General features: G+C 44.8%; 1 protein-coding gene across 1 annotated transcript in view; it reads left to right on the top strand.

The window, feature by feature from the left end:
* Positions 1–16,033, top strand: part of LOC148522907 (T-box transcription factor TBX10-like) — a 30,185-nt gene extending 14,152 nt beyond the window's left edge. The window contains exons 2-8 of the mRNA XM_088473560.1: positions 465–672; positions 834–935; positions 5,200–5,371; positions 5,947–6,102; positions 8,956–9,023; positions 9,689–9,745; positions 15,964–16,033. Coding sequence (XP_088329686.1) covers positions 465–672; positions 834–935; positions 5,200–5,371; positions 5,947–6,102; positions 8,956–9,023; positions 9,689–9,745; positions 15,964–16,033 — 833 coding nt within the window. The remainder of the gene's footprint in view (positions 1–464; positions 673–833; positions 936–5,199; positions 5,372–5,946; positions 6,103–8,955; positions 9,024–9,688; positions 9,746–15,963) is intronic.
* Positions 16,034–22,285: the final 6,252 nt, after the last annotated feature.

The raw sequence follows: 22,285 nt of genomic DNA, 5'->3' as shown, positions 1-22,285 counted from the left end.
ACAGTTATTTACAATACATAATATACAATTACAGTACTGAGTGCTTGTGCACAGTATCCCATACCAACCAGTCGTAGATTTCCTTTCATTGTCCAACTTCCATGAGCTCAATCAAAACTAAATGCTGATTGGTGGTCTTTACTTTTGCATTTAAATAATAAATAACCCCCATTGATTAATATGGTATACAGTCATGATGTGGACAGTCTGAATGCCGACATGGATGTTATGTCAACATATGACATGTCAACATACAAAATATAAACCCGGTCATTTTAGTGCTAGATTTAGGTTTAGGGTTAGGTTTAGAGTTTAAATAGTGAGAAAATGCATCCACACCCTAATTATATTGCATACGTAACCAGGCTATGTGACAAGTGTGCTCTTATCATACTAATAGCCAAGCTGACATTACACTAACAAAGCTCTTGGTGTAACCAGGAATTTCCTCCTTTGTCCCTCAGACACACACAATGTTCCTTCTGGATGTTTTGTACCTGCCGATATTGTTCCTTGGACTTCGACTCTCTCAGATATTCCTCGGCTGCCTCAGAATGACGTGTCGGGCAAAAGTTCAGCACTGCGTGGAGTAATGGTCAGCCTGGAGACCTCATCACTATGGGAGACATTTAATGATCTCGGGACTGAGATGATAGTAACAAAAGCGGGAAGGTGAGGAGCTGTATGTCAGGTGCATATTGGGGAGACTCCATGCAGACAGCTTGGCAACAACTCTCATTGCAAATGGATGGAACTTTGTACAAAAATGTTACGTAACTTATTTTTCTGTATTATTTGTTTCTTTCATCACTATCTTTACATTCCACACCTAGGCGAATGTTCCCATTATTCCAGGTCCGTATTTGGGGGATGGATCCCACTGCAGAATATTCACTTCTTCTCGATTTCCTGCCAGTAGGAGACAAAAGATACAGGTAACTGAGTGTTTACATAAGGATAACACATAAGAGGGGTTGAAGTATGATATACTCAAACTAGTGAATACAGAAGAATTATGTCATAGTGAGAGGGGTAAAAGAAAAGCCTTAAATATATAATGAAGTGATTTTCATACGGGCTACATCTCTGTCTTGGCTTAGACTGTCTATACAGTGGCGTCTCTCCCCGTGGTGTCACCCGGTGCGGGGAGGGACGTTGCAGTGGCAAATGCAGGATTTCTAGAGGGGGGTTTCCAAATGCTTGATTTTAGAGTGAGTGTGGCCAGTCCATGAAGATGGTAGAATTAGCACTTAACCAGCTTTAATATGTGTCGTACAAAGTATATTGTGTGTCATAATTCCAGAATATAGAGGACCAGCAATCACAGTAAGACATTAAATGCTGCAGTAGGGCCGTCCTGCCTGAGCTGAAGGTTTTTATTTTAGATGTGAGCACCATTCCAGAGTATTAGAGCAAGTCTGGGAGTCTGGGGGAGCAGCAGAATAACCTAGCACTACCCTGGACATATATGTACATATTGGGCTCTATAGCAGCACATCCCTAACAGTGAATGTTTTCTACATCTCCTAGATGGTGCACAGGTTATTTATTACTGGCTGACACATGTTAAAAGATCCACAGGTAGTGCTAATTATTTAATTTGTGATACTGTGAAGAACATGCAGCACTAGTAAAATTCTATTACATTACTATTTCTATTGTGGTCATGGTGTGGGCTGGGGAGGGGGGTTTCCAGGCAGATGGAACCCCCCCTGCGTTTGCCTATGCATTGTGCACGCCCTGAAAAGGGGCCTGGCCTCATAAGAAGGGCATGGCATCGCGGGACGAATCCCTGTGGTCCCGTTCTTAATATTACTGGGAGGGTGCAGGGGGTGCGTGCTGCCTGCCTTGTCTTGCAGTGCCCGGCTCCCTCACAGTGTCAGGAGCCGGGTGCTCCACTTAATACTACAGTGTAACACCTGGCTCCTGTCACTGTGGGGGAGTGTCAGTCTGCACCTTGGTGTCACCCCTCGGCGGGTGACATCCGGGTGCGGCCCGCTCCTCCCACAACCCCCTTGTGACGCCACTGTGTCTATACTGTATGTATGCAGTAGTTTTATAAGTGACTATAATCAGCATTACAGCTGTACATGTGTTTTAATTAGAGATGAGCGGTTCGGTTTTGGTTCAGTTAAGTTCGGAACTGAAAACCCAATCTTATTGGCTATCTGGCTGTCACGTGTTTTGGATAGCCAATAAAATAAATCAGAGCTTGCACTTATTTGAAGTAAAGAACTGAGTAGAACGTAACCGCTCATTTATAGTTTCAATAGATAAGTATGATAAGGATTTATATGCAGGCAGGGGTGATGCTAGGTTCTAAACCAGGGGGGGACATGGATCAGGGTCCACCATTTGCAGTGCCCAGTTTGAAAGGTGGAAGCTGTTGCACTCAGCCTGGGATCCCTGCCCTTTATTATAATTGAGGACATTATTCAGGACATTGACGGATATGAGAGATGACCTACAGACTCCATGCTCTGCCCAAGAAATATTAAAAGGAGCACTCCAAAAACGCTATGCTATTAACCTGCAGATCTACAGGCAGAAGCTTTGTTACTTAGTCAAGGGCAGTGGCAGGACCCATGAGGAACTCATCAACCAGCTCTGGCAGTTAGTAAAGTGGGAGGGTGGCTCTGCAGAGAATGTCACTGATAGTGTGACCTTGAGTTAAAGGAGTGGATGATAGCAGGGCCGCAACTAGGGGGGGCTGGAGGTGCACGTGCACCGGGTGCGCCGCTGCACCCGCCGCCTGTGTCTTCCAGCCCAAAGCCACAGGGAGGCTCCAAGCCGGATGCCCGCTGAGATTTTATTACCAGTGGACGCCCGGCTCCTTCCATGAAGGGCCGCGGCAGCCGGAGGCTGGAGTTCTCAACTGAACTCCAGCTTCCGGCTCTCCCCACGGCCCGAACACTGTGGGAGAGACGTCATGATGTCTTTCCCATAGTTCCGAGGGACAACTGGACGGACCGGACGGCGGCAGATGCAGGGTTTAAGGTTTTTTTTTTTTTTTACCAGGGACATTACCATATGGGCACTACAGAGGCATTACTATATTGGCACTACAGGGGCATTACTATGGTGACATTACCATATGGGCAACACAGGGGCATTACTATGGGGGCATTACCATATAGGTACTACTATGGGACATTACCATATGGGCACTACTTACAGGGGCATTACTATGTGGGCACTACTACTGGGGCATTACTATATGGGCATTACTATATGTGTACTAGTACAGGGGCATTACCTCAGGGGGAATTACTATAGGTGCACTGCTGAAGGGGACATTACTATGGGGGAATTACCAGGGGGGGCGCCAAATTACTGTCTTGCTCCGGGTGACAAAAATCCTAGTTTTGGCCCTGATGATAGACAGGGAACATTCTACCTTGGAAGCAGCAGTACCGTCAGAAGATCAATTTGAGGTGGTTTGACTAGAATGGCAGAAGTGCTAGGTTAGCAGCCAGCCTCAAAGCTCTGTATGCACAATGGAATAGCCAGGGGTGCAGGGAGTGTGGTTGCTATGGGGCCGCATCACCTCCAGGACCTGCACCCATATTTTGTGTCGTGGCCTGGGGCGCTGCCTTGCAGCAAACTGCTTCCCAGTCACAGTCTGAAGTTTGCCTGTGACTAAGAAGCAGTTTGCAGGATGGAACAGTCGGCTCCCACCATCAGGCATCCAGTTCGAACTCCACGAGTACCAGATCATAGAAAAGTTGCTAATTTTATATTTATAATTTTTATATTTATAGGCCTTGCTACGCCCCTGGGAACACCCCTTTTATTCTCATACCCCCGCACACTCAGGTAGCTCAAACCAGTCATCGCTCCTGGTGACCAGAATGTAGAAAAAGTCTTATAACTGCATGGAGATGGGTTATCTACCGACTAACTATCCCAAGTACCTCACATTAGTGCTCCCATTCCCAGGTAAAAAGGATCAGGTTGACCTCTCTCATTTTTGTATAGAAGGTGAGTATTAAGGTACAGAGAGAATGGGGTAGTCCATTTTTTCCCGGGTCCCACTTACCAAGGGATATCAGCCCTGTGATGACTGAACTATGGCAGATTGGCAGTAAATCTGTAGTGCCGGCAGCCTTGGCTGGTAAAGTCCAATACTGGTTAGTGGGAACACTTTACCCAAATGGCCTCCAGGAGGCAGGTGAAATTTTTTTTTCTCTTTAGGCACTATTGTTGATGTGTTTTAAAACCCACCACTTGGTAAATCTGGGGTTTGTAGTCTTTTAATAGAGAAAAATCAATTATTTTCTAAAGTGTGAATTCTCGGCAGGATTATGGTGGTTTTAAACTTGGCAAATCTGCAGCGGGAAAACTCAGCAAACGTGACAATATTGCCAAACCAACGTTTAATAAATTTCCTTAAAATGCAGTTAAAAACACCCTGTTCTCTTAATACTCCCCCATGATAGAGAAATAGAGAGGTCAATCTGATGTCACAATCTCAGCGTTGATTTTCGGACTGAATTTTTTCACTGACAACAAGCCTTTAACACCAATTAATTAGTTAATCCAAGATTCATTCAGGCAGAACGTTAATCCTGTGGTTGGGAGCAAGCAAATATCTCACGGATGAAATGTGTGGTACCTCTGGAAATTAGTGACATTATGGTGTGCCCTAGGTTTGAGTCTGACTGTATAATGAGGTTTACTTGGGACATTTAGCATTTGGTGAATGTCTTATTTAAGGAGTCAGTGAGGCCAGGGTGGTACGTATAACCACATGTAAACCACAGTACAACGTCAGGCATCTTATGACAATAGAAATCTGTATTTACTGGCACAAGGAACAAGTCACATGGAGAAACTAACCCAGAAAGACCAGGAGACACCTGCAATTTGTGAAGCTCTCCAGCACCTCATAGACAGTGGGCCCCCTCCAAGATTGCTTAGAGAAGTGGGCGATCTAGGGCTTGATGTTTGTGACATTGTACAGTGGAGGATGAGGATGCAATGACATGACTTACTGCAACACGCACCCCGGCCCCCCCTTCTGCATCTCCTGGGGAGCCTAATTCAAAAGTAGGGTGTTTGTTACAGGTCCGCAGTCTGGAATTAAACCTCTACCATTGCTAGGTAGATAGGAAGCCAGATTTCTTTTATTGATTTATGTTTATGTTATATTGTACATGGCATTTTATGTATAAATCAGCAGAATAATTATTTCACCAGGTATGCCTTCCACTCCTCCTCCTGGCTGGTGTCAGGCACTGCAGACCCAGCACCTCCCGGCCGCCTCCACTTCCACCCAGACTCTCCTGCAAGAGGATCTCACTGGATGCGCCAGACTGTTTCATTTGACCGACTCAAACTCACCAACAATGTGCAGGACATGAGAGGACATGTGAGAGACCTACAGTAACTAAAGGGATGGGTCAGCAATTATCCCACCTGCTTCCACACAGACAGTAATCCTTAAAACCTTGAATGCTGAGGTTGAGAACCACTGTAAAAGGATATTGATATTATATATAGCTAACTTTGATATAATACCATTCATTATTTGCTGTAGTATAATATAATCTTTTATTTGATACATTTAGGACTCTTATCCTCTTAGCCCCAAATTGCGCAGCTTAGACACTCCGCCACGGGTAGTGATTCCCGTGCTTGAGTACTTTTTCCTGAATTGGGCATCTAATAAGCTAAGAATGTACTAAGTACTGTACTTAGATTTGAATGGCCCCACTGCAAAGTGAAGTGTGAACATTTCCTGTATGACTCCTGTATCTCTAAAGTAATAGCAGTTGGCAAAATATACTTATTTGTTTTCCACTTGCATCTATACCAGGCTTCTTGTTTGTATTGTAACTTATGCCAGTCATACTGGTCACTGGAGGTGCCCTATGCCTGTCTGTACATGTTATATATACCATATGTTCCCTGTATATTTATCATTCTTATTCTGCCACCATGTAGATAATTCTGAACTCCATGCATCGCTACCAGCCTAGGCTCCATATCCTGCTGTCTGATCGCCGCCAGGGAGGGGAGGCTCGTGCTGCACAGAACTTTGTCTCCTTTGTGTTTCCGGAGACCCAGTTTATAGCGGTCACCGCATACCAGAATCATAGAGTAAGCTATATAGTCCCCACTTCTGCATAAATCATCCACTTTCCTGCCCTCCTACATCTTGTGGCTACTGGCACCATCTCACTCGACTCTAGGCGCCGAGCAATCCTCAATATTTGCTCATGCTATATCCTCACCACTACCCTCTCTCCTTCTCCTGTGCAATCTATTAAGTTTAAAATCTCTCAACCTTCTTGCTATTACAGACACTTGGCTTCCTACACCTCCTCTGACACTACATCAGGTGCAGAACTCTCCTACCAGGGACTCACTCAGACACACTGTAGACAAGGGATTCCCAAACTCGGTCCTTAAGGCACTCTACCAGTCCAGGTTTTAAGACTATCCATGGTTGAGCACAGATGGCTAAATCAAAAGACTGAGAGGTACTAATGAAGTCACCTGTGCCAAAGCATAGTTGTCCTTAAAATCTGGACCATTAGGGTGCCTTGAGGACCGAGTTTAGGAACCTATATTCTAGACACAGAACCAGATAAGGAAGTGGATTAGGCATATCCTACATTATCCATAATCAGGGCCGTCTCTTGGGGTGTTCGACCAGTGCGGTCAGACAGGGGTGCCACCCGATAGAGGGCGCACCCCTCCCCAACATCCTGATTTCAGCGGGACAGCACTATCCCACTGTTCCACCCATGGGCCGAAGTGGCCCGCGGGTGGTCTGGTCAGGAGGTTGGGTAACCCCACCGCCGCAACTGTGTGTCGGTGCCAAACCCCGGAGTCTGAATGGATGCTGCGCGCAGCATCCATTCAGTGCCGGGAGAGGGCTGGGGGAAGCCCAGCTAGTGACGAAGTGCTGGGCTCCCCCCAGCCTGATGTTACACCGGAGGCGTGCCATGCGGGCACGCCCCCAAATAACATCATTTGGGGGCGCGGATTATGGTAATTAGACCACACACCCATTTTTGGCCGCGCACAACTAAAGGGGGCGACCATCACCCGGGTGGCACAGGGCGCGGCTACCACTGGAGCCGGCCCTGTCCAAACAGCACCTCCCAGCCTTATACCTTACCCTCCTCTCCTTCTCATCATATAAAGTCCATTATATCTGGCTATTCTCTCCTACTCACCTCTCCGTTGCTATAGGTTATCACCTACCTGTTTTCAGATTCCCAACTACTAAGTAACTCTATTCATGAAGTAGCGAAAAGCCCTGTTTTATTGAAAACAGGACTTTTCACTGCTTCGAACTATTCATAAAGAGGTTACCATGGAGAAGTGCATGAATTCTCCAGCCCCAGCCCCGCTCCATGGCTGGATCGCTTCCCTATACACTAGAATGGGGACAGCGATTCATAGAAGCACACACAATCCATTCACCATCCCAAGATGTCAATGTTTGTTAGGGGAGAAGAGCCTCTTCACGGACAGCAGCTAATCAGAGGAGCCCAGAATATATTCATATGTCAGGTCTCCTCTGAATTATGACTGCCTACTGCCAAATCTGTCCCCGCTATATCCCTGCTGTCACCATTATATTATTAGCAAAGTGACCCAGCATCATCCTAACTACCCGGTGCCCACATCCCCGGTGCCCCCCATGCCCCCCACCACTATAGGTATATGCCGGGTCACCTCCATCCTGTCTGCCTGCTGCCCCTACCCTTCTACAGCCGGCTCACTCTACCACCTGCTCCCTCAGTGGACGGTACTGGCAGCGCATGTGCAGACAGGTCACGCATGCACACAAGAGCCCCGACGTCCGGCGGAAGGAGCCAGACAGGGGCGGAGGGATCCAAAAGGATCCCTCATCGCAACCCGGACCTTCTTCCCATAGGGTAGGAGCTGGTTGCAATGTCAGAGCAGGAGCATTCGCCATCTGAAGATGGCGAATGCTCCCGCAGTCAAGCTCCGAAAATATAATTTTGGAGCTTGATGAATTATGTCCCCATACTAATGTATGAGGACAGCGGGCCATTCTCGGAGAAGAAGGTACGACGAGTATGATGAATGGCCCGATAACTTAATTTTTACAACTGCAGGTGAAACTGTACATTTTCACCTACTTTTGTGAAAATTAAGTGATGATGAATAGGCCCCAAATGTTCTTTAAAACAAGTAAAAGAAAAAAATGTGATTCTGCTTATGTTAGCAATACATATTTATTTATAAACACACATGAATATAAGAAAATAATAATAATAATGAAAATGTAAAAGAAAAAAGTATATTAAAAGACACCATAAACACAAAACTCCTTTCTGTAGCTACGCGCACACTGGGGGTCGATTAGATTGTGGGAGATGATGGCGATCTAGTATGTGCATTTGCTGCACTTACGGTAGCCCCAAGATCCAGTGCTATTGTACACATCCCTATGGATAATTTAGTGGAATAATCTGTGTATAACTGGGATGAGTTGCTGTGCTGTCGCTTCAATGCCACAGCAGTTGGACACCGTGGGCATCGCCTGCAACTGATTCAATCACGCAGTCGCAGCTTGCAGCAGAGATTTATTTTCCATTGTTGACAGATATCTGGAATTACTTCTGAACACTTTCTACTTTCCTATTCCTACTCCCACCTTTACTGCCCACACTAGTGCAATCTCACTACTGTCCCAATGACCACTGTGAGCCACAACCGCTCATTTTGTGTCACCTGTGCCCTCAGTAGACTGTAAGCTATGTCATGAGCATGAGCAGGGCCCTCCCTACCCTTTTCTTTTCATGTCTGTATCTATTCTTTCTACCTTATTTTCCCTGTTGTACGTAGGCCTTAGTTTTATGGTCAGTTCAGAAGAACTGCAGAATAAAAGCGCATATAGAGTATAGACAGGTGTCAGACACACACCCAGTTACAAGTTATTCTTTCATGTCTTCCTCTGTATGTTAACAGATCACACAGCTAAAGATTGCCAGCAACCCATTTGCCAAAGGTTTCCGGGATGTGGAAGGAGATGAATGGTAATGAATGTTTCTCAGAATGGATCCACCTCTATCATTGTGTGGCTCTATGGACCTCAGGGCCTGATTCAGATGCATACTCTCGCTGCTGCCGATGGGATGCAGTGTGTATGCATTGTGTACAGTATGCATTGTACGCATGCGCATACCTTAGCGAAAGTTCACAATGCATTCGCTCGCTGCACATAGACAGCCCAGCAGAGTGAGTGACAGGAGAAGCCGTTTGTAGGTGGTAACAGGGGTTGGCCATTGAAAACGGGGGAGTGGAGGTGCAAACACAGGCGTGTCTGAGCATCTCAGCGGCGTATTAGAGGTGTGCATAATTATAAGACAGCATCATAGTACACGTCACCTGGCTTGTTTTTACATTGAAGTGCTCGCAGTGCTTGCATCAGGGTATAGTCAACCTCAAGTGCTGCGATAGCATCCGATGTACCGATGGTTGCATACACTTCCTGGACATGACGTGCACAAGTGGGCGTCTTAAATCAGGCTGGTGGGTGTCTGCATACACTATGTGATCGCTCTCTAAGAAATACTGGGCGCGCTAATGCATTGCTGTGCGGGAGCACTGCCTACGCAATTTTCATATACATCGTGCGAGCGATCGCATTTAGCGAGCGGCTCTGAATCAGGCCTACAGTATTTATCTATTTTTCTTCGAGGTTACTTTCTCGAGTTCCAGAACCTCTCAAAATACATGTGAAGGATTCTTCAGAAAGGTAAAATGTCTTTAAAAAGTAAATGACAATAGCTAATGACATTTATTAATATATTTCCTACACAAAAATCTGTATGTGATGCTGATGATCTGCTGACAGTTACACTCTGCAGCCCAGCCTCACCTAATGGTTTACGCAATAAAAATGAGGTTTCTGTTATTGAATACGAGTCTACCTGGGGTACCGGAGCTCTGTGCAAGTGTCCACTGAAGCCCCATAGCAGAGTTATGAGAAGAAAGAGAGTACAGAGAGGCTGATTCAGCACAGGACGGAATTGCAAAGCTGCACAGCACACAAGCACCTGTGCAATTCCGTCCTTGCAAATATGCAAATGCAGCAAGAGGTGTCTGACACCCCCTGCTGCATTTGCGATCCCAGCACTGCAACCAACATTGCGATGGTGGACCGCTCCAACCAGCTGAGTAAGCCTCATCTGATGCTGGCTGGCCGGCATTTGTGGGCGGGACCACGTGATTTCACCATTTTGGCCCCGCCCCTGCTACACACCCGCGCACGCAGGGGGGGTTTCCGAGTACCTAGAAACCCCCCCTGCCCGCCACTCCATCGCAGCCCAGCTTAACAATATTTATTTTTTTGGTTTAAAACCTGCGAGCCCGGCAACTGTCCCTGGCTGATCTGCCTGTAGTGGGAGCTGCAGCGCTTGCGCACAGCTCCTCGCGGGCAGTTCCCATAGGGCACAGCACACCAGCATTGTTGGAGGCTGAGACATCGGAGCCTGCTGCGTGACAGTGACCAGCGCTCTCTTCCATAGCCGCACCACAGGTTGGTGTAATGTTTTACATGTGGGGGGAGGGTGATCTTTGTCAGTGTGCCAGTCTGTGTGTGTATAGGCTTTGTCAGTGTGTGTGTGAGTAGGCTTTGTCAGTGTGTGTGTCAGTCTCTGTGTGTGTGAGTAGGCTTTGTCAGTGTGTGTCAGTCTGTGTGTGTGTACAGGCTTTGTCAGTGTGTGTCAGTCTCTGTGTGTGTGTGTATAGGCTTTGTCAGTGTGTGTGTATAGGCTTTGTCAGTGTGTGTGTGTGTGTGTGTCAGTCTCTGTGTGTGTGTATAGGCTTTGTCAATTCAATTTAAGACAAAATCATTATTAATTTCTGCAGATCACTGTTGCTTGTTTCTTTGTAGTGTGTGTCTAGGCTTTGTCAGTGCAGTGTCTGTCAGTGTGTGTGTGTCTAGGCTTTGTCAGTGCAGTGTCTGTCAGTGTGTGTGTGTGTGTGTGTGTGTCTAGGCTTTGTCAGTGTATATGTGTGTCAGTGTGTGTATATGCTTTGTCAGTGCAGTGTGTGTGTGTATAGGCTTTGTCAGTGTGTGTGTGTGTGTGTGTGTCAGTCTCTGTGTGTGTGTATAGGCTTTGTCAATTCAATTTAAGACAAAATCATTATTCATTTCTGCAGATCACTGTTGCTTGTTTCTTTGTAGTGTGTGTCTAGGCTTTGTCAGTGCAGTGTCTGTCAGTGTGTGTGTCTAGGCTTTGTCAGTGCAGTGTCTGTCAGTGTGTGTGTGTCTAGGCTTTGTCAGTGCAGTGTCTGTCAGTGTCTAGGCTTTGTCAGTGCAGTGTCTGTCAGTGTGTGTGTGTGTGTCTAGGCTTTGACAGTGCAGTGTCTGTCAGTGTGTGTGTGTCTAGGCTTTGTCAGTGCAGTGTCTGTCAGTGTGTGTGTGTGTGTGTGTGTGTCTAGGCTTTGTCAGTGTATATGTGTGTCAGTGTGTGTATATGCTTTGTCAGTGCAGTGTGTGTGTGTCTAGGCTTTGTCAGTGTATATGCTTTGTCAGTGTATATGTGTGTCAGTGTGTGTGTGTATATGCTTTGTCAGTGCAGTGTGTGTGTGTCTAGGCTTTGTCAGTGTATATGTGTGTCAGTGTGTGTGTGTCTAGGCTTTGTCAGTGTATATGTGTGTCAGTGTGTGCATGTATATGCTTTGTCAGTGCAGTGTGTGTGTGTCTAGGCTTTGTCAGTGTATATGTGTGTCAGTGTGTGTGTGTATATGCTTTGTCAGTGCAGTGTGTGTGTGTCTAGGCTTTGTCAGTGTATATGTGTGTCAGTATGTGTGTGTGTATACTTTGTCAGTGCAGTGTGTGTGTGTCTAGGCTTTGTAAGTGTATATGCTTTGTCAGTGTATATGTGTGTCAGTGTGTGTGTGTATATGCTTTGTCAGTGCAGTGTGTGTGTCTAGGCTTTGTCAGTGTATATGTGTGTCAGTGTGTGTGTGTCTAGGCTTTGTCAGTGTATATGTGTGTCAGTGTGTGTGTGTATAAGCTTTGTCAGTGTGTGTGTGTATAGGCTTTGTCAGTGCAGTGTGTGTGTTAGTGTGTCTGTGTCAGTGCAGTCTGTGTCAGTGTGTGCATGTATATGCTTTGTCAGTGCAGTGTGTGTGTGTCTAGGCTTTGTCAGTGTATATGTGTGTCAGTGTGTGTGTATAGGCTTTGTCAGTGCAGTGTGTGTGTTACGTGTGTCTGTGTCAGTGCAGTCTGTGTCAGTGTGTGCGTGTATATGTCACTGTGTATGTTTGCGGTGCCGCCTTTTTATTTCTTCAAGGAGCTGAAGAGCTCCATATAAATATAGTCAAGTAGACTCCAAATAAAAAAGTTCAACACCCGGGGTGCAGATCCTAAGAACTAAGCAGACCGCTCAGTCTTCAACATACAATCACATACAGGCAGCGCTCCTCAGGTACTCAATAATCCAAGCTTGTTAATCCATTACTGTGCAACGTTTCAGATGCAATTATTACATATTTCGTCAAGGCATTGATGAAATATGTAATAAATTCATCTGAAACGTTGCACAGTAATGGATTAACAAACTTGGATTATTGAGTACCCGAGGAGTGCTGCCTGTATGTGGTTAGATTTTTTGCCATTGGTTTTGTGACCAAGTATTGGAAACCCCCCTTTCAAAATCCTGCGTTTGCCACTGCCGCTACATACAGTAATTCCGATATTCCCGGCATTGTGAAGCAGGGGACGGGGCCAAAATTACACGATTCAGCATGAATTGCGTCATCGGCGTTCCCCGATACCACTCAGTGCTCGAAGTGGGAATTTTGAAGTGTGGGTACGGAAATTTTTGTTGAAAGCCCCCGAGCTTTAGGGATATTAATAATGAGAAGTAGCCACTGCTTCCTCACACCCCCTGCACCTAACACTACCTTATTCCCTCTTATCCCCTGCACCTCACAATGCTCACACTACCTCACCCACAGTACCTCTCAGTCCAAGTCCGTTATCTGTGCTGACAGAGAGAGGGTTCTCCATCCCTTGGCTGGAAGTGGGCTCTCTGTGGGTGGCACTGCACCAATCAGGGGCACATCATTGATTGGCGTTTACTGAGACAGTTGCTTCTCCACCTCTCCTTCCTGGTGGCAGTGGGCTCTCCACAGCCGCCCGGTACCAAGCAGGGGCACAGCTTTGGTCGGCGCTGGGACAGAGCATCGGGTCCCAGTGCCAGGGCATGAGGGCAGATGCAGCGGCATGTTAAGCATTGCGCCGGCCGTGAACCAATCATAGTGTGGACCGGCAGCCAATCAGAAGCAGTTACGTGACTACTTCTGAATGGCTGCTGGTCCGCAAACCGTGATTGGCTAGCGGCCGGTTCCAAATTTAAATGGCAATAGCCGATGCTTATCTTTGATTGGCCGCCGGTCCATGAATAGCCCACGTGGCCGGCGACAAGTATAAACTAACGCCACATATGTCCTGGCACCAGACCTGATGCTAGGTTAAGCTAGCACTGATAAGAGATATGTCCCCAGTGGGACACATTTCCAAATAATGCTGCCGCTGCTCTTTTGCTGCTGGGATCCCATATTTGGTCCCAGCACCAACTTTCAATCGGGACACTGACTGAAGTGGTGGTATGGCATACCGCCGTATACCAGATCACTTCAAGCACTGATACCACTAGATGTTGCTGTTGTAATGTTAAAGTTAAAATTGGAAAGTGTTAACAATAGTAAGTTGGAAAGGATTGTTACTTACAAAGCAACACTTTCAATGGATAACAATGAGAGATAAGATTCTACATCCGTGCAATGTAGAGTCACAGAGTCAGCCCCATAGTGTCTAGTATCACCATTTATTTTTATAGCACCGGCACAAACAGCTCTTTATAATTGTGGTCAAAGGCAGTAAAAAGTTTCATAAGCTGGGTACACATTAGATGATGTGCAGACGATGCTATATTGTCAAAGATTTTCCTTGAACTCCTGGACAAACAATATACTGCATATACACTGTGCTATCTTACAGATGACGGAACGATATATCGTGCATCATTTGGTGGTTAGATCGTTAATGATATAATTTTAACATATCGCCTGGTCGTTCGGTAGAGCGTACACACTGCACGATGTGGTAAAAATCGTTAACGACATCCTCAGATTGAGCAACATGTCGGGCCAACCAAAAGATGCGACTAACAACTCACGGGAGCGCGCAATAGTGCGTACACACTGGACAATTTGAACGATTTGTTGTTCTGATCTGTTGGAAATTGTCAAATTGTCTAAAATATCGTCTAGTGCACAGGTTCTTAAACTCGGTCCTCAGGACCCCAAACAGTGCATGTTTTCCAGGTCTCCTAACAGAATCGCAAGTAAAATAATGAACTCCACCTGTGGAACTTTTAAAATGTGTCAATGAGTAATTATTACACCTGTGCACCTGCTTGGTGACCTGGAAAATGTGACCTGTGTGGGGTCCTGAGGACCGAGTTTGAGAACCACTGGCCTATTATAATGGCCATAAATAATGATTGATTTGGTAACCTAGTTTGGGAACCAATGTTAATTTTTAACAAAGATTTTAGATTTAGTTTTAGTCACTTATTTACATTATATTCACATTTTAGTCTCTTTTTTATGCTTTGTTTTAGTAAAGAGTGGACCTCATTTTTAATTTTAGTCTAATTTTAGTCAATGTTTTAGTCAGCAATTTTGCAAACAATGTAATGATACTGTAATGGGTTTCACTGAACTTTTCTCTAAAATTTCCTTGAGAACTTGAAGTCGGCATACTGGTAACTACAGTATGTGTGTAGTAATTTAGGGGCTTATTCATCATCACTTATTTTTAACAAAACCATGTGAAAATTAACATTTTCACATACTTTGTGAAAAATAAGTGTCAGGGCCATTCATCAAGTTCTGAAAAATCGTACACCTGCAGGTGGCCCAGGGGGGGTTGGACAACATTTGCTAACAGGCAGTGAAACGTGTTGGTGTTCTACCCTGTCTTCTGGCACTCAGCACCTTATAAGAACAAGCACCTGTATACCTTGGGACATTGCCCGGATTGGGTGCCTTTCAGCTTTTGGGTACCGGTAACAGCAATACACTGGATCAATTCTTATGCGTTTGGGACTATCAGCTTTAAAGACCCTCACTAAACATAGGGTACAGCTGGACTACTCTAAAAGCTGGTAATATATATCTAAAGCTGGAATACCAATACCAAAATGTACTGGGTCTGGTGACTATCTATTCTACACTTGTGCCTACAGTGGTTTCTTAGTCATTTTTAGCATTTTTCATGCATGCCCACTATTGAATGTTATATGTGCCTATTTTAGTTTATCAATTTTACTATTGTGCTGTAGTTTGACTTGTGCTATCAAATTGTACTTATACATTATTGAAATCAGTGCTGCTTTATTAATGCCTTAAGTTTGTTAGAATCAGTATTCATTTCGACAAAAGTTATAAATTTAGTTTTAGTCGCTTATTTAAAATTGAACACAGATTTCGTCATAATTTTCGTTATTAAAATGTAGTCGATGATTACTTTTAGTAAAAAATGTAATTGACAAAATGAACACTGTGGGGAACCACTGTATCAGCCCATTCCCTCCACTGCACAGGGTGGGATGAGCCCTAGTGCTATCAGTATGGGGCTGGATTTTTCTAGAGGGACCTGCAATATTTTTGTGGGCCCAATTTCCGCAGGGAATGCAGACGTGTGCTGAACAGACTGGGACTGTTGGTGTACCCAGCGCAGCCTGTAAAAGCTTAGGGGCTGGCAGCGGATCCTCTGTGTTATATGGGCAGATGAGATGTGCTAGGTGGATTGCCACTAACATGCCATGTTTCTATGCTTGCTTGCACTGGGTGATCTCTGCTACATTTGTTTTATTGTGCAGTGAGATTCCTGTGATTTATTTTCTATACCTGTACAAATCAATCATTTTATTCTTTGTCTTTTTATTGCAGGTGGCACAATGTGGAATCGCACCCTTCTCTTTGCTCCGAGACCCACTTTATGCAGCCCATTGCACAATGAGCCCAGTTTATGTTGTTACAGTGACTGGCTCTTCATATGAGACATCATTGGCAAGCGATCTTAAGACTGTATATGTACTGTATATATTAATCCTTAGGCCACTTGGTATTATTTCATCTACTGTAACAGCTTGCTACAGGTGAGTAGTAATGTAACATCAGGAGTCTTTTCCGAAAGTACTAAACATAAACCTCCCACATTGTAAATGCCATTTATATCTGCCTAACTCATACTTCCTACTCTCCCTGAATGTCCGGGAGTGTTCCCGGTGGAACGAAATAAGGTTCTTGGATACAGAAAGTTAATTAAGCCACACAAACCAGTATCTTGAAAAAAGATGCAATTTATTACAACAAATAACAAGGTATAAAAGAATAATAGTTACTTAGCTTCGGAATATAAAATGGTTACACGATTCAGGAGCCTCGGTCTATTTCAGAAATAGCTGGACGAACAATTTCCTGGCCACCAGCTCCAGGCTGATCCAGGCAAAGGGCCGCTCGAATCTCCTTTGTCTCTGTTTATATAGCATCCTAATTGTCATACCCAGCTAACTTTACTAATATGGGTATAAACCTACTTCAAAGTACTCTATTGGTTAACTACTGATAAGGACTTTCTAAAAATTAACGCAGGCGTACAACGCAAAAGGCAACGCCTAAAGGATTTATGGCTTCTCTGCTTTCCACATTCCTGTATCATTTCATGTCTGATACACACATAAGAACCATGAAAAGAAATGGCTGTCAGTAGCCATTTTGCTCTCCCAATACAGGGAGTATCATGGATTTCGTGGAATTTTCAGTGGAGAGTTGGTCAACCTCCCCGATCCCCTGCTGCATGGTTCTGTAAATTCCACCACTTTGCATCAGGGTTGGCCGTGATGGTGTTAATGGCATCACCACACCACCCACACTCATCCCCCGGACCTCCCCTCTGCCCATATATTGTGCACATAAAAATAGTGGCACCTGTAGAGGTGCAGAATTTAACATCTTCTGAGGGAAGGTGCTGGACCAATCAGGGCCCGAGTGTGGGGTAGGACCATGAATGAACTGCACTTCTATACAAACTGAGATTTCGTTCTACCATTTAAGATTATTTAAATGTGATTTATGGGGTGCAAAAGGAACATTTAGGGTTTAGCATTCCATATTTGCAAGGAACTGCAAAGCATTTTCTGCCTGCACATCATGGATGGTGGAAAACAGGTGTTGTACCCTATATTCAGTTAAAGTCTTTTGCACCTTCCAGCTAAATGTGTAAACGCAATCTCTAGGGGCTTTTTGACCAGTGTAAGGGACGTTCGAACAGATAAATGTGGCACATAGTAAAAAACAGTCCTGACATCATTCACTCTGGTTCTGTAAGTGTCCAAACGAAATGGGGGGGTTAGGACAGAGTAGAGCGAGCATCAGTCAGAGCAGGGTGCGGGAATGGACAGAGCCAGGGGTGGGTGGTCTTTGGTGACCTGGCATTCTTTACTAATATATATATATATATCTATATATCACTGTGTCTCTGTGTGTGTGTGTATTTCTATACATACAGTATACATTGTGTGTAGGTAGGTAGTAATCTCTTATGTTGAAATCAACTTACAAATATGTAATATAAGATATATTTATATGTATGAGCCATAAATGCTCTATGTATACAGGTTACTTTGTGCTGCCTCTGTAATTATGTCTGTGATACAGCTGTGAATGTCTGTATAATTTGCAAATAAACTCAAAATGTGATTTGTTTGTTTATGCTGTTTTTGCTATATCATTGTCTTTTCAGCCAATAATAATATTCAGTGTTATCCCATACCTATTTATGTGTGTATCTATGCTGTGTGTTATCTCCTCTATGAATAATTTTATAATCTAAACTTTTTTTTATATATATAACTGATTTTTCATTCATCCTTGTTTAATGTTAAGTCAAATTCATTCTGAAGGAATTTTCCATCAATACAGACTTTTAACATTTTGGGGGCGAGTAAAATTTTATAGGACGCCTAAAAAAATGGCAACCCGACAGCAATTCAATTGTGGTTCCGTTGGGGCACGCATAGCCGCTGTTAGACACATTACTGCTCGCAGCCTCCTATAAGCTGCTAAACACTGTACTTTTGGGGCGTGTACATGCGGCATGGGTGTCCAAACTGAGCAACAATGAAATTGCTCCGTTGGGCACCCAAAAGCAGCAAAATCGCCACCTTTGAATAAAAACCAGGTTTGTAGTTTGATATAACAGGCCAGCTTTAGGTCATGTAATCTGTGTGCACAGGTGCAGCGTGTAGGAATTGTCCCTGGATCAAGTTCATGCAACTTGTGCTCAACCTCAATACTAAAATGCACCAGCACAGTGGGCGTGTCCAGCACGTGGTGGCAAGTTCTAATGGGATAAAGACATCAGGGGCAGTGTCGGACTTAGGCATGAAGGTCCCACTGGAGAAATGCAATGGTAGCGTTGCTATACTGTATATCTATGTGTGATCCTCATTCAGAAGGAGAACGTGGTATAGAAATCTCTGTAGGCTCATAATAGCAAATTCTTAATTCTCCTTTATTTATATATCGCACATGAAAATGTCTCCCTTGGGACAGATTCCTCTAGTATAGAGTAGGTTTTCCAATCGAGTAATATGTATTAGCTCACTTAATATTGACAATATTATAATATATTCCCAGATGTCTGCTACATATGTTGCTTTCTAATGAGAGATATGGTATTATCAGGGTGTGAATTCAGCATATAACAAATCTCCCAGAGAAATAATATTTAAGGTCCACGCTGTATTGTGAGTACTTTAGACTATATCACTATGTGGTTCACAGAAAGTGTGCTGCTTCGCACTGAGAGAATCTGTACTCCCAGCCTACAGGGCAATGCTGCGTCTCCCCAGTCACCAGCAGCTCCCAGGTCATCTGTGTGAGCTGTTATGTATAATGTTTCACGCTGTGATAAAACCGGGATCCTTGATGTTTATCTGTTAATTTTATTATCGTATTGTATTATTGACAATGGTTAACAAATTTATTGCACCACTGTTTTTTCTCTTCCAATATTGTATCTATATTGTTTTTGGGCTCAGTACTTTATATTTGTGTACTGTAATGCCTCAAATAAAAACATAAAAAAAAAAAAATGATAAAACCAATATTGGATTTTGTACCACCTTAAGGGGCCTATTCATGATGTTAATTATCGGAAGACGGTACGGACCCCGATAAGTAATATCCTAAGTCGCCATGGCTGTCGCAGCAATTCATCATTGCTCCGGTGCGGTGACAGCTGCTGCGAAATCAGCTGTTCCCGCAAGCGGCTTCACTGCTCCTTATCAGAGCAGTGAATCTTTTCACTGGAGCATCGATGTTACTGTGCATGCGTGACCTGCAGGTCGCGCAGGCACACAAGAGCCCCGACATCCGGTGGAAGGAGCTGGACAGGGGCGAAGGGTTCTGAAAGGATCCCTCATCGCAACCCAGACCTCCTTCCCATAGGATCCCTCTTCGCAACCCAGACCTCCTTCCCATAGGGAAGGAGCGGGTTGCTAGCCCACAGCAAGAGCATTCACCATCTGAAGATGGCGAATGCTCCCACAGTCAAAATCCAAAAATATTATATTTTCGGAGCCTGATTAATTCTGTCCCCATACTAGTGTATGGGGACAGCGGGCCATTCAGCAAAAGGAAGGTAAGTAGGAAATATCTGTGATATCTCCTGCTTTACCTTCTTGATGAATGGCCCAATAATTGCTTTTGTAAAAATGAAGTGATGATGAATTGGCCTCATAATGAGAGCCATCAACAACAACATGTATTCAAGGGAGCTTCTCAATTCCCAACATCTCAGTACCTTCCAAAACAGAATTTATACACGCTCCATTTCCCTAGAGATCCATACTGGAATAAGAATGGATTCACAGATCAGCAGCTGCAGCCTCAGGACATGGAGCCTAAAGATCCCACAAGCAATAATAATAATAACAGGACATCGGCAGATCCTGGGCTCAAGCTTGGGCACCCATTTGAGCCAAGCTCTTGCTATTTGTTTGCATAAAGGAGAATTCCTTTACATCAATTTATGGATGGTACCTAGAGCAGTGATTACCAACCTCGGTCCTCAAGGCACACCAACAGTCCTGGTTTTAGTGATATCCATGCTTAAGCACAGATGGTTAAATTAAAATAACTGAGGTACTAATTAAGTCACCTGTGCTTAAGTATGGCTATCCTTAAAACCTGGACTGTTAGTGGCCTTGAGGACCGTGGTTGGGAACCCCTGACCTAGAGCCTGCAAGAACATGTATACCAGGCTCTTTGAACATAAAAGCTTTCTGGTCCACACATGGTGGAAGTGTCTAAAACCATCAGCTTTCTGGAAACAAACCCACTCTTGTATATAGAAATAAAAACTCCTGGGCACACCTTATACCTTCAACTACCGTGCTGACAACACCCATTCCAGGTACTCCTAAACACAATACTACCACTTTTACACCAAAGTGCTAGGTCTAATCCGGGAGTTGGAATACTGGACCCGATTCAGACCCACTCACTAGGCTGCGTTCGCACGCAGCCATCAGCAGCCCAAGTATGTAAATCCCGCGATCGCACAGCAAGACATCAGTACGCCCACTATGTCTTAGCGTGCGACCACAGGCCAGTCTTATGACGCCCACTTGCCCTTCGTTACACACATCATCTCCAGGAAGTGTATATAACAATCGTTAACATCGAGAACCATCGGCTGCAAATGCAGCGCTTGTGGTTGACCCTACCCTACTAAAGCACTGTGAGTGCTGCATGGTTTTAAACAGCCAGGTGATATGTACAATGACGCTGTGTCATAATTATGCATCCCCTAGGAACGGCGTTTTGACACTCATACACGCTTGCGTTCGCACCACTACTCCCCCGATTTCATGGACCTTTCCCTGTCACCACCCACAAACGGCACATTCTGTCACGCAAACTAGCGGGCTGTCTGTGTATTCTGGGCGATCGCTACCTGATCCCAATGACTGGTTCGCATACTGCGACGCATGCGCAGATAGTGAAAATCAACCAGCAACGTGCAAACGCAGCCAAGTTTACGGGTCTGAATCAGGGCCAACGTTTCAACCCAGATCAGACCCCTTTCATATTGCGCCGCCGACCCAGGATATTCCTGAGTCGGTGCCATTTACACCAGAGCCGGGACTGCAGTGACCCAGCTCTTCTGGCGTTGTAGAGGACACTTGGAGATGATGTAATCTCCAAGCGCCACTGAAGCCTGCCAATCGGGCATCATGCAGCACGATCTGGGCCTTCGTGACCTGGATCACACCGTTTACACTGCAGGGTGCCACGGGAACGACCCATGGCCAAGCCTGCAAACTACCAGAGTTGGATCCCTGGGAATTAGTTTTGTATAGGAAGCCATGGCTGATGTAGTCCTAAGATCAGGGGTTCCCAACCAAAGTTCTCAAGGCACATCAACAGTCCAAGTTTTAAGGATAGCAGAACTTGAACACAGGCATCTTAATTAGCGCCTCAGTTATTTTGATTTAACCATCTGTGCTCAACCATGGATATAATTAAAACCTGGACTGTTAGTGTGCCTTGAGGACAGAGGTTGGGAAACACTGCCTTAGATGTTTGTAACTTTTTTTTGGAATGCACCTAAGACGGTGAATCCTTTCCCTCCACTCCCTCTTCCGCCCTTCCAATCCTTATGGCCAATTTCTCAATTATTTCACAAACCCAATGGACAAGTCTGTTATTTTTACACCAGTGTTGAATTTAGGTTTCTAGACCATTAGTTCTCAACCGTCAAGGTTTCCCAACAGGTCATGTTTTGAGGATTGCTTGTCTGCAGAGGCAGGTGGGATAATTACTCACCCAGCAAAAGAGATGAACTCACCTGTGCATGTTTAAAGACATCCACAAAACATGACCGGTTGGTGGTACTAGAGACAATTATACTATACCTTCTTTGCTCGCTCTTCTTTATACAGTTGGCATGATATTTGAGAGTCATACAAGTCCATCTTGTAAAGCAATCTGGATATTTAGCACTGTGTATGCATCTATGGGTGATTCACAGCTGTACACACCCCAGTCTCAGCCCTACACACCCCTCAGTCACATACTCTTGGTTGCAGCCGAATGGGTGTAACTGAATCTGCAAATTTAGTGAGCATGTTCACAGGGAATTGCGGGTTATGCAGAGCAGTAGGCAGGGGCAGCACAATGGCAAAGATCTGTACATCTGCAG

The sequence above is a fragment of the Taudactylus pleione genome, unplaced genomic scaffold (assembly GCF_031769625.1).
Source record: "Taudactylus pleione unplaced genomic scaffold, aTauple2 ptg000136l, whole genome shotgun sequence".
NCBI classification, from domain to species: domain Eukaryota; kingdom Metazoa; phylum Chordata; class Amphibia; order Anura; family Myobatrachidae; genus Taudactylus; species Taudactylus pleione.
Note: the sequence above shows the minus strand (reverse complement) of the source record. Positions and strands in the feature narration are given on the sequence as shown.